The following is a 12,373-nucleotide window of genomic DNA, read 5'->3' as shown; positions in this document are numbered from 1 at the left end:
GCACGATACGGTGCACGATACGATATGGCACTGGTGAGGCCTCACCTTGAGTGCTGTGTCCAGTTTTGGGCTCCCTACCATAAAAAAGACATTGAGGTGCTGGAGCGGGTCCAGAGAAGGGCGACAAAGATGGTGAGGGGTCTGGAGAATAAGTCTTATGAGGAGAGGCTGAGGGAGTGGGAGGTGTTGAGCCTGGAGGAGAGGAGGCTGGGGGGGGACCGTAGTGCTCTCTCCAACTCCCTGAAAGGAGGGTGTAGAGAGGTGGGGGTCGGTCTCTTCTCTCAAGTCACAGGCGACAGGACGAGAGGAAATGGCCTCAAGTTGCCCCAGGGGAGGTTCAGGCTGGATATTAGGAAAAATTTTTTCACTGAAAGGATTCTCAGCCATTGGAATGGGCTGCCCAGGGAGGTGGTTGAGGCCCCATCCCTGGAGGTGTTCAAAAGCCGGGTTGATGTAGTGCTGGGAGGTATGGTTTAGTGATGATGCTCCTTGTTTGTTGTGTGGGTGACTATTTTTGTCAGTGAGGTTGACGGTTGGACAAGATGATCTTTAAGGTCCCTTCCAACCTAGAAGATTCTGTGATTCTGATTCTGTGATACGCAGCCCAAAAAAAGGAGCATGGAAAAGCTAGAAGGGCAAATGGGATCAACTCTTGAGGACACGCTTGTGTACGACCTACCATCAAAGATGGAGTCTCTAGACAGCTAAGAGATGTGCCACAGAGCTGGGGATGTGTTCCCAAGAGGGCTGTGACCCATCTGTCTGTAGGAGCAGACTGCCACAGAGCTGGGGATGTGTTCCCAAGAGAGCTGTGACCCACCTGCCTATAGGAGCAGATGACAGAATCCTAGAATCATCCAGGTTGGAAGGGACTTTTCAGATCATCGAGTCCAACCATCAGCCCAACACTGACAAACCCACCACTAACCCATGTCCCTCAGCACCACGTCTGCCCGGCTTTCAAATACCTCCAGGAATGGAGACTCCACCACTGCCCCAGGTAGCCTCTTCCAATGCTTGACAACCCATTTGGTGAAGAAAATCTTCCTAATATCCATCCTAAACCTCCCCTGGTGCAACTTGAGGACATTTCCTCTTGTCCTCTCGCTTCCCCTCAGCAAGGCACTGACCCACCGGGGGTGACACCCAAAAAACAGGTACATACGGCTCGCATCTGTGACACTTCCATTATTCTGGAGAGGAGCGAAGTCTTGCATGGAAACAGGACCAGCCAGAGCGAGTTCACACCATCTCCTATAAATACAGAGGAGAAAGAACCATTTTTTCTCTGCCCTGTTCAGTGTTGATCCCAACCACCCCAGTCCATCCGTCTGGAGCACAAACCAGGAGTGAGACATTTCTCCTTCTCTATCGTTACCTCCAGCTAATCCCCATATTGCCTCCAGGTGACTTCCTCTAGCTCAGTGTTGAGTCTTCATTTCCTAACGTCCTTTCATTCAGAAAGCTCTCACTGATCCATAACCTGCTTTTCCCATGTGTTTGCTCCACGCTCGTAGCTACTCTACAGGCACCCCCAGCACGAGGTGACACAGCTTACTCACAGGTACATACCGTTCCCATACCTATTGCCTCCTTCTAGAACAACCAAAAATACTTGCATTTCATGCTTTTGCCATCCTCTTTTAAGCTATGAAATTACTCCAGGTCCCTCTGTAGAACTGTTTTCCTCCAGCAGTGACACAGGTCCAAGCAGTCTTACAGGAGCACCTCCATGTTGCCACCACGTGGTCAGTTGGCTCCTTTCGCTCGCTCTCCTTTTTGGCCACACAATTCCTTCCACAACTCTCCAGAGTAAAGTTTGAGGAACCCTAAGAAATTTGTTCTAAAGCCCTTCAAAAAAATATATATATTAAAAATATATCTGTATATACTTATCCAGAATGGAGCAGATCTCAGTTTGGAGCTTTTGAGGTTTTAGAGCAGCATGAGGAGCATTAGCTCTTGGCCAACCACCTGATTATAACAGAAGCAATGAGTCAGGGTGGTGAGAGCCTGGCCCAGGTTGGCCAGAGAAGCTGTGGCTGCCCCATCCCTGGAGGGGTTCAAGGCCAGGTTGGAGGGGACTTGGAGCAACCTGGTCTGGTGGGAGGTGTCCCTGCCCAGGGCAGGGGGTTGGAACTGGATGGTCTTTAAGATTCCTTCCAACCCGAACCATTCTGTGATTCTAAATAGAAATGACACTTGTATCTGGAAAGTTTTAAAGAGCTAAATATGAAAAATCAGGGAAAAAGGGTTCCAACCCAAACCATTCTGTGATTCTAAATAGAAACGACACTTGTATCTGGAAAGTTTTAAGGAGCTAAATATGAAAAAGCGAGGAAAAAGGGCAAACTGAGGCAGAATCTCTTCTTCTACTAAGTTACTGAAGTCGATAAAGCCCACAGCAAGACCAAGAGTTCAGCAGGTAAAGAAAAGCTGACCCAAGAGTGGACTGTAGGGTACCAGCCAGCAGAGTGGTCAGAAATAGATTCAGAGAAGTGCCAAAGGTGAGGAACCAGGAGCTCCAGCTGAGGCAAACAAGGAGATAAGACAGGTCCAGGAGACAGATTCCCTCCTCTGTAAAGCAAAGAAGCCTTAAAATTAATGTCGACCTTGTAGTTGGGTGTTCCTGAACACTGACATACCGCTAGAGCGGATTGAAATTTCTCCTTCCCCACCAAACTATTCTAGTTTCAAAACCAGACCTACAGCAACCATAGACTCAAAAGCTTTTTTGCTTCTAGTCCCAACAATTTAGCTGTATCTCAACATACTTCAGTTTGACAGTTTGCTCGTTTTTCTCCTCTGTGCTGGCTGTTATTTTCTGTTATAGGTTATACGTTGAGTGGGAAGTTGGGCTTCTGCAAGCACCCCCTTAATTCCCCCAGGTAATATGTGTCCCCCTTACTCCTGTTGGGGAGGAACCAGAAGAGTTGGGAAGTTGGGCTTCTGCGAGCACCCCCTTAATTCCCCCAGGTAATATGTGTCCCCCTTACTCCTGTTGGGGAGGAACCACACGAGTATTATTGCACTTTCCCAGAAAATTCCACACATTCAGAGCAACCACATTCTGAGTTCTCCCTCCTCAGAGAAGAGATGGAGAAAAGAGCAAAGGAAGGGGTGAGACAGACTCTCCGGTGGCCAGTTTTGCGCCGGGCCGGCTGATACTCGTTAGGGCTTTTGAGGGCACCTTCTCCAGATTGATTTCCTCCTCAAGAAACCTCTTTCCTTTCAGAGCTCACACAATTCTGAATTAAGCCTCCCACTCCGAGATAAATTCCCCGCTGTTGACCCCTTCAGCTGCTGGGATTTGATCTCGGAGCGCGTAGGCGGGAGAGGGGAGGAGTCCCATCTGGAGCTGAACCGCGATTTGCAGGCCTTTTACGCAAATACAGAAAATAGTTACAAAGAAATGAATTTTAAACACAATTTGTCAACTCCGGCCTACATTCTTTTTTGCAACACAAGAACTGGTTGTATAACCATCCCTGCCTAAGCCTGCTACGTGGGAAAGCTCCTTCCCAAACCGTACAAGCCCTCCAACCAAAGCGAGGAGCGCTCAGCTCGCACCCAAGCCAGCCTCAACAAAAAACCTCACTAGTTTGAAGTATTATTCAAACTTTTCTTTTCCAAAAGACTTATGACAGAATCACAGGATGATATGGGGTTGGAAGGGACCTCTGGAGATCATCTAGTCCAACCCCCTGCCAGAGCAGGTCCACCCAGAGCAGGTTGCACAGGATTTAAGTATTTATAGGTGTGGGTCAGATCCCCCCTCAACCTTCTCTTCTCCAGACTAAAAACACCCAAGTCCCTCAGCCTTTCCTCATGAGAGAGATGCTCCAGGCCCCTCATCATCTCTGTAGCCCTCTGCTGTCCCCTCTCCAGCAGTTCCCTGTCCTTCTGGAACTGGGGAGCCCAGAACTGGTCCCAGTGCTCCAGATGTGCCCTCCCCAGGGCAGAGCAGAGGGGGAGAATAACCTCCCTCCACCTTCACACTCTTCTTGATGCCCCCCAGGATGCCAGTGGCCTTCTTGGCCCCAAGGGCACATTGCTGGCTCATGGGCACCCTGTTGTCCACCAGGACTTCCAGGTCTTTTTCCACAGAGCTGCTCTCCAGCTGGTCAGCCCCAACCTGTCCTGGTGCAGGGGGTTATTCCTCCCCAAATGATTTATTAGCTATAGTGTTACAACAAATTATCTTTTCCCCAAGGAAATAGTTGCATTTTTGCTTCACTGCTAAACAGCAAGACACTCTCTTAAAAAAAAAAAAAAAGGACACAAACACAGGAATCCAAAGCTGGTGGTTATTTTTTACTTGAAGACTCTCTGAAACATTAAAAAAAAAAAAAAGTAGTATTATTACAGTTAATTAATTCCTTCTGGAATGAAATGGGACATGCTTGGTCAAGGTGATGATATGGAAAGGGCAGTCTGATTTTTTTTTTTTTACAAAACTGATATTCAAGCATCATCAACACACACAAAGGACAGGCTCTTACGCACATTTGTTACATCGCAACCTTCGCTCAGTCTCAGTAAACATCTTTGGAATATAGATTCTTCTTTTTTTAAAAAAAAAAAAATCATCAAGAAACTTAAATATTCACAGGACAAAACCATAACATCATTCAAAATAGGAACAGTACAGATTTAGAGAGATCAGCAATCACAGGCTGCCTATGGAGAATCACAACTTGCCAGGCAGAAGCTGGATTCCAGCAACTGGGAACACCGAGGACTAAGAGGCAGTTTGGGAATTTGGTTTCTTGCCTAAGGTGGGGAGGCAGCAGGAAAAGGTAGGAGTGCAGGGGGCAAAGGCAAGGTGAATAGAAATTAGGGCTAAAAGTTCTTGTTAAACCAGGAGGCTAGCAGCACAGCACGAAGAAAAAAAAAAGAAAAGAAAAAAAAAAGGATGTTTGTTCTCTTAAAATTAAAACTTAGCCAAAAGTTATCAGTTTACGCTTCCTATATTGCACAAACAAACTGAAAAATTAGATAACCCTGCATTTAAAACAGCTACATTTAAATATATTCCAAGTGGAGTCAGCCCATATAGTTCAGCTTTTGAAACAATTCAGCACTTTTTCCCTAACAGCATCCAGCATTTGTGTGTCCCCTGTCTTCCCAAGCCCTCTCCAAACTAAGGAAATACACCATTTATCAAAGACTAGTGCTACTGGTTCTCCTTAGGACATCACGTAATTTATTGCTTTATTTTACTAGTGACAAAGGCTAAAATCTAAACTTTTAGAGAATTTAAGGCAAACCCACAAGACCATCACCTTAAGGGCATTTACGGCACACAGTGGTCTTCATTCAAACACCAGGAAAAGTCTGATATCTAAAAATGGCAGGAACACTCTGATTTTAACCAAAAGGACCCTTTTGAGCATTAGCTATTATCTTCCTAACACGAAACCCAGCGCTGAAGTCGGAAGTCAATTCAGAGCACCAGTATTCAGAAAAAGAAAAAAAAAAAAAAGCAGCAAGCAAAAGTCAAAGTAGGAAGTTCCAGGACATCTTACATAATAACTCATTCTTACTCATCTAAGGAGTCAGATATTTGAATGTTGAATCACTTCTTTCCATTCACAACACAGAGGATGAATTATGATCTACTTAAAATGCAACTTAGAAGCGTTCAAGACTGGCAAAAACCATGGAGCATTCTCAACAGCTTTACAAGCTTCACCTGCAAAAGCTCGGAATTTTCTTTCTCCCAGTATTTCTTTTGTATCCCACAGAGTTCGTTAGGAGCTCCTCGTCCGATGCTCTGCCTTCTTAATTATCCCTAGGAAAGCCTGGCCTCAGAGCGCCGGGCAGCAGCGAAAATATCAACAGCATTTCTACTTTTGCAGTCTTAATTACTCACGACCAAGTTCATTATCGACACAGATTTCTCAACTGCCAGTCCCACAAACCCACACAGATGAAAAATTTAAAAAACTAAAACAAAAAAAAACAAAACAGAAACAAAACAGCAAGAACAGGCTTGTCCAAAAAGCTACATGTGCTCAGCGTCAGGCAAACCCTTCCCTTGCAAATACTTTGGAAATTAACTGAAAGAATATGGAAAATTCTTCACAAGTGATGCAAGATAACACTGGCCCGATGTGCATGTGCATTCTTTTTATTCCTATACAGAGTGAAAACAAACACCAACCAGAAAACAGAAGGCTACATTTTTTTTTTAAAAGAAAGAATTAGGGTTAATTGTTTCAAGATGGTTTTGTGGAAATAGAAAAGATGACTTTCTGTAAAAGAAATTAAGAAGCAGTTATTTCAACTGCTGAAATCCAGCCTGCCTGGATTTGCAGTCAAATTTGATTAAGCAGATATTACTGATGATGTATTAAAAATAAGCAAGGTTCTACTGCCATCCAGCAGGATGAAGGGATTTGCACTCAGCAGAGAACCCTGCGTGTAAACTATTCCCATCTGAATCGGAGTCACTGAGACAAACAAGACTTCATGGTGCTACTCGGAATTTTTTTTCTGGAGAATTACTTCACGAAGAAGCTCCTATAGTTTTTCTACAGCATTTTCTACAAGAAAAGACCAGGTTTTTGGTCAGCCAGAGAATCCACACTACAGAGAGTGCTCGTGGTTAAGTTTCACCCGGGAGGGTGGCAAAGACAAGCTCCCCAGCTTCTGTTCAGAGGGCACCGTGCAACTCTGTTCCTCTAAATTCAGAGAGCAACTTCCATCTCTTTGGAAGGGGAGGGAGGGGGGGGGGATGTAGCACTCATTGTCATAGCAGAAAGCAGTTTTTGTCACATAAAAAGCCTGGAATACGTCCTGTAAGTGAAGGAACTTTTTCCTCCTCAGCATTTCTTCAGAGCACAACTAGAAGATAAGATTTACACCGCGAAACCTTGCTTTGAATGCTTTACCAGCAAACAGGTTAGTGCATTTTCCTTGCTAATGTTCCCTAACGCCACAAGGACACCGGTTTACATGCTGTTAAAAAATATATCCCTACAGAACAAGTCATTCCAGAAGCCACGTAAATTATTTCTTGGCACTTCTCTGCACCCAGACAGGAGAAGTTCCAGCCATTTGCAACAGCATGATTTAGTTTTGAATACCTGATGCCGCCTTCTTTTTTTTCTTTTTATTTTTTTTTCCTGAATTCATGAAATGCATCGATATTACCACGACAGGAGACATTCTTCTCTGGAAGCTGAAGGATTTGACATTTATCTCCTTTTGAGCTGGTGACACTAATCCTGCCCTCAAATAAAGCTATGATTTATCCACTGCAGCAGCAGGTTTCACTGCGCGCTGCCTTACGGTGTTCGGTGACGAGTCTCCGTTGGACACCTCTTTACCCTCTGTGTCATCATCTGAGATATCTTCCTCATCTGCTTCTTGCTCTTCGTCCAGCTTTTTCAGCAGCTGAGCTGACTCTGGAGCTAGTTTTCCTTAAGAAGAAAGGAAAACAAGCACACACAAATAAATACTATTACCACATGAAATATACCTTTTGTAACATCATAGGCTAGCACAGAATTCTAATTAATTTAATCCAGGTAGCACTTTCCAGTGTCAGTCACTCTTTCCTATCTTGCAGGTATGAAAATGCTGTAAAAACATTTTTCTATCTCCTAAAAAATGATTTTCTTACAAATAGTTCAGCTTCAGCTAAATACAAAGTACAAATCTGCTATAAACCCCAAGGGCAAACACCTGCAGGTAAAGCACAGCATCAATCACAAACTTCTACACTAAAATCTCATGTCCTGCAGGCACAAGTTACATACCAAGATGTATTAAAAAAGATTTACCAAACAGCTTTACTGAATCAGAAATACACAGTGGGCTTACTTGAATAAGGGTATTGTGGTGGTCTCTGCCTTTTGGATGGACAGATACAGTCTGCCAAGAACACCATTATCTGAAACCAAAGGAAGACAATTTTATACCTCCAAAACATCCTGCGCATTAGAACCATAGAATCATTTAGGTTAGAAAAGACCCTTAAGATCATCGAGTCCAACCATCAACCCAGCACTGACAAAACCACCACTAACCCATGTCCCTCAGCACCACGTCTGCCCGGCTTTTAAATACCTCCAGGGATGGAGATTCCACCACTGCCCTGGGCAGCTTCTTCCAAGACTTGACAACCCTTTCCAAGAAGAAACTTCCCACTGCCCTGGGCAGCTTCTTCCAATGCTTGACAACCCTTTCCAAGAAGCAATTTCTCCTTAATCTCCAACCTGAACCTCCCCTGGTGCAACTTGTCCCATCGCCTGTTCCTTGGGAGAAGAGACCGACCCCCCCTGGCTCAGCCTCCTTTTCTCCAGGCTGAACACCCCCAGCTCCCTCAGCTGCTCCTCATAAGACTTACTCTCCAGACCCCTCACCATCTTTGTTGCCCTTCTCTGGACCTGCTCCAGCACCTCAATGTCTTTTTTATGGTAGGGAGCCCAAAACTGGACACAGTACTCCAGGTGGGGCCTCACCAGTGCCCAGTACAGGGGGACAATCACTTCCCTAGTCCTGCTGGCCACACTGTTCCTGATACTGGCCCTCTTGGCCACCTGGGCACACTGTTGGCTCATATTCAGCCGGCTGTCAACCAACACCCCCAGGTCCTTTTCCAGCAGGCAGCTCTCCAGTCACTTTCCCCTTGGATTATGGGGACTTCATTCTACTCCCTGTGTCTTCCAGCTCAGCAGGCTGGGTACCCCAAGAACATCTGGTCTTACTGCTAAAGACTGAGGCAAAGAAGGAGTTAGTGCTTCACTTACAAGTCCCAGTATTAGACCCGAGAATAGAGTTGCCAGCGCAAAAATAGCATAGGAGCCCCAGACCGGTATTCCGACGCTTTCTGTTAAATAACCATGGCAGTGCTGGAATATAAGACAAGAAAATCATTTCATGAACAGCTGAATAGCACGTCTGTTAATATAAAATGAAATAGAAATGTGAGCACATACCCTGATCCACATTGACAACTGAAACAAAGCTGACATACTGCTCATCCTGAAACAAAACAGAAAAAAGTAACTTGAATCTAGTCCCATGCAGAATAACTTCCTGCTCATCTCTAGTTTCCCTTCCAACTAATTTGATTTTTATCTTCTGTTTCATCTTTTACTGCAATAAACACTTCCTTCACATGAAGCTACCTTTGGTACCAACCTCAGATTGCACGGTGTTCCACACACGGACAACTACGAACTCACAAATTTCCTTGACTTGGATCTACTGACATAAGAATTTCAGTTCTGTTTATGTTCTAAGTTATATTTGGACCAACAGTTTATGAGAAGCCAGCTGGAAACTCTATTCAAGACATTAAGAATTGAGCATCTGGACATTTTATTAAATCAAAACATTTCCGTATTAAAATAATCAGGTTATATAAGAACTGAGAGATCCTCATATGTTTAAGTTTAGCAATGATGACATAGAAAAAGGCCAGGCTATCTGCCATCTATATCCTGCTGATTCAGACATCTCCCTGTTATTCTGAAACTTCCCTATCTGCAAAGGAGAGGAGAATTTGAAACATTAAGCCAACGTGAGTTGCTAATGAGCGAGGCATAGAAGAAGCCTGTGTACTGCTTCAGGATGTGCAAAAAATGGAGCTGGGATTGTACACTTCTAATAGAAAACTCATTAATCCTAAAATTAGTACCCTGTTTCACACATTCCTTGGTGCGGGCTAATAATTTGAAGATCAACCACACAGTTTGAAGATTCAAATCACACTGGGAATAGACAAAGTAACAATGCTGAGCTTCCTAGAAAGAGCCACAAAAAAAAAATGTACTATTTCAGTCCAGCATAAGTTCGCAAACTGAACCCTGCTACAGCACAGCGCAGTCAGCACTGAGGCCTTTCACCCATCCTTGCTCCAATAACAGAAAACCATGAACAATTGGGCTCATTTGTCCCAACCGATGGTATTCCCAACATCCCTTATCACTCCCAGTTACTCTGAAACCATCACACAGCACAGGCAGCACCGACTAAAAGCACTTCAAAGCCACAAAACTAGAAAGTATTGCAAAGAGCATGTTTTTTCTCTGGCTACTCAGTTTCCCCACTTCACTTTTCCTTCAAGAAAAGAAGCTTCATCCTTCTACACTGCTTTTAACTTTGCTCCAGATGTGCCTTCTTAAATCCCAGCCCTTATCTTATTACTACTCATATTTGAGTGGAACCTCTTATGTTCCAACTTGTGCCCGTTGCCCCTCGTCCTCTCGGTGGGAACCACTGAAAAGAGTCTGGCTCCCTCCTCCTTCAACCCTCCCTTGAGATACTTGTAGGCGTTGAAGAAGCTTCATCCTTCTACACTGCTTTTAACTTTGCTCCAGATGTGCCTTCTTAAATGGCCAGCCCTTATCTTATGACTACGTTGCTACATTATTTTCCAGTTTTTATTGCTAATTTCCTAGCATTCAGCTGCACAAAACATCTTTCCACTGTACAAGAAGAATGCCAGGTGCCAGTAAGTCACCAACAAGTGTCAAAAAACTATTATAAAAACCATACCAAAACTTACAGGAAAGAGGAAGGACCAAACCATGATGAAACCGGTTCAATAGATTTCCATTCCTGGTCGCTGATGAAATTTATGAAATCAGATTTTGTTCTTGCGCCCTGGTATCTCCTGAACTGTCCATCTTTACAGCTGTAAAACAAACCAAAAAAGGCCTTCATTTTAGACAGTCCAAGCACGCGGCATTTCCTTCCACTCAACATCTTCCCCTCCCATCCCCTTGCTAATTTTTATTTTATTTTAATTTTACTTCGCATTACGTGATATTGGCTCTAAAATGTTTCTCCAAGAATCCTGACTACAAGTATTTCTGGAATCTTGGCTGGCTTTAGGTTGCCATTCCATAAAAAGATAACGATCTTCCTAATGCACTTGCCACACAACAGCATTAAGATCAACCTACAGAGAAAAGATTGCAAAACAGAAACACCCATGAAAAGATAGATTAAATAAGGCCTGAAGGGAAAAGAAAAAAAAAATCTACTGGCACTACTGTAAGGTCATAGCGGGTAAGACAGCGGTTGTCTCTGTGTAAAGTAACGCCCATTCTTAAAAAAGAATAGTAAATCTCACTCATTTGCCCCCCAAAAAAGGGGAAAAAAAAAAAGTCCTTTCTCCTCCAAAAAATCCTGCTGCATTGTGTACTTACTGATAGATGGTAGGAAGAGCTGTTATGATAAATCGTCCACTTAATCCTGTAAGAAGAGAGTTATTTTCAGAACAGTAGAGCACTCTTATGTAAGAAAAGGTGAGAAATGTTATTATACACCAAAATAAGAACAGCAGCTCCTAGGTATCAATCTGCAATTCTGACCAAACACAAACTTATGCACATCAAGGTACTGCACACAGTCCAAAAGAAAGGTCCCTGGACAAAGAGGGAGGGAAATAGAGATGTCCAGGGATAACCGTTCTACTTGACTGTTTTGGCTGTAGCTCTTCAGAGAGAGATGCCCCCCTTTCCCACACGATCTGCAACCTCCAGTGCTGGCAGAAAATAACCCAAGTTAGGCAAGTTTCAAAAGTTCTTACGATACTTTGGAGGAGTATCAGCAGAGAGAAGGACTTTTACAAACCCCACGCAGGCACGAGGGCAATAGAGAGAAATGAGCTTCAGCTGAGGGAGACTGAATTGCTTCCACTCCCTTTTGCCAGCCAAGGCAGGTTGTACTACAGGGAAAGCTGAAAGCACATTTTTTCGCTCTGTAAGATGCTTTAAAAACATGCTGAAAAATCTCTTTGAAATCCTCCAAATTGCCCTCTTGAGAAATCCCCTTGTTCCCTTTATTTATTAAGCAAGACGACAGTGTTTACTCTACATCCAGCAACCTGCCCTCAGCAGCGATCAGGAAAATAACTATATTATTCCTATTCATTCCAATTCATTTTCTAAAATCACCAGACGCCTTTCCCGAGCCCCCAGGAGCCCAGAGGCCCCGGGAAAGGGCGCTGGGAGCCCGCCCCCGGCCCCGCCGCCCTCTCACCCGGCTGCTCCGTGACATCCACTTTGGCAATGTTCACTTCCAGGTCCTCGCCCCACTCGGCAAACTTCTCCCACTCGGGCTGCAGGTTCTGGCAGGCTGGGCACCACGGGGCATAGCTGTGGGCAGCGGGAGTCTGTCACCAGCGGGCACCCCTCGGTCCCCCGCCGCCTCGGCTGGGCACCACGGGGCATAGCTGTGGGCACGGGGAGTCTGTCACCAGCGGGCACCCCTCAGTCCCCCGCCGCCTAAGAGAGGGCCGCGGAGAGACACACACACGCCCCCCCCCGCTCCACCTCAGCATCCCCGGCAGCCCCCCCTCTCGACTCACACCTCCACCATCCACTCGCCCTGCAGCAGCTCCCGCCACATG

At 44.9% G+C, this 12,373-nt stretch overlaps 1 protein-coding gene across 1 annotated transcript; it reads right to left on the bottom strand.

Moving 5' to 3' along the window:
- Positions 1-7,214: 7,214 nt before the first annotated feature.
- On the bottom strand, positions 7,215-12,372 carry TMX1 (thioredoxin-related transmembrane protein 1). Its single transcript, XM_014936773.1, has 8 exons — positions 12,334-12,372; positions 12,004-12,136; positions 11,169-11,214; positions 10,523-10,651; positions 8,949-8,994; positions 8,760-8,861; positions 7,831-7,900; positions 7,215-7,427 (listed from the first exon to the last, which is right to left on the bottom strand). Exons 1-8 carry the CDS (start codon positions 12,370-12,372, stop codon positions 7,249-7,251), a joined length of 744 nt encoding a protein of 247 aa, XP_014792259.1. The 3' UTR covers positions 7,215-7,248.
- Position 12,373: the final 1 nt, after the last annotated feature.

The sequence above is a fragment of the Calidris pugnax genome, unplaced genomic scaffold (genome assembly GCF_001431845.1).
Source record: "Calidris pugnax isolate Ruff unplaced genomic scaffold, ASM143184v1 scaffold10, whole genome shotgun sequence".
Lineage (NCBI taxonomy): Eukaryota > Metazoa > Chordata > Aves > Charadriiformes > Scolopacidae > Calidris > Calidris pugnax.
The sequence above is the reverse complement of the archived record's forward strand: the minus strand, read 5'-3'. Positions and strand labels throughout refer to the sequence as shown.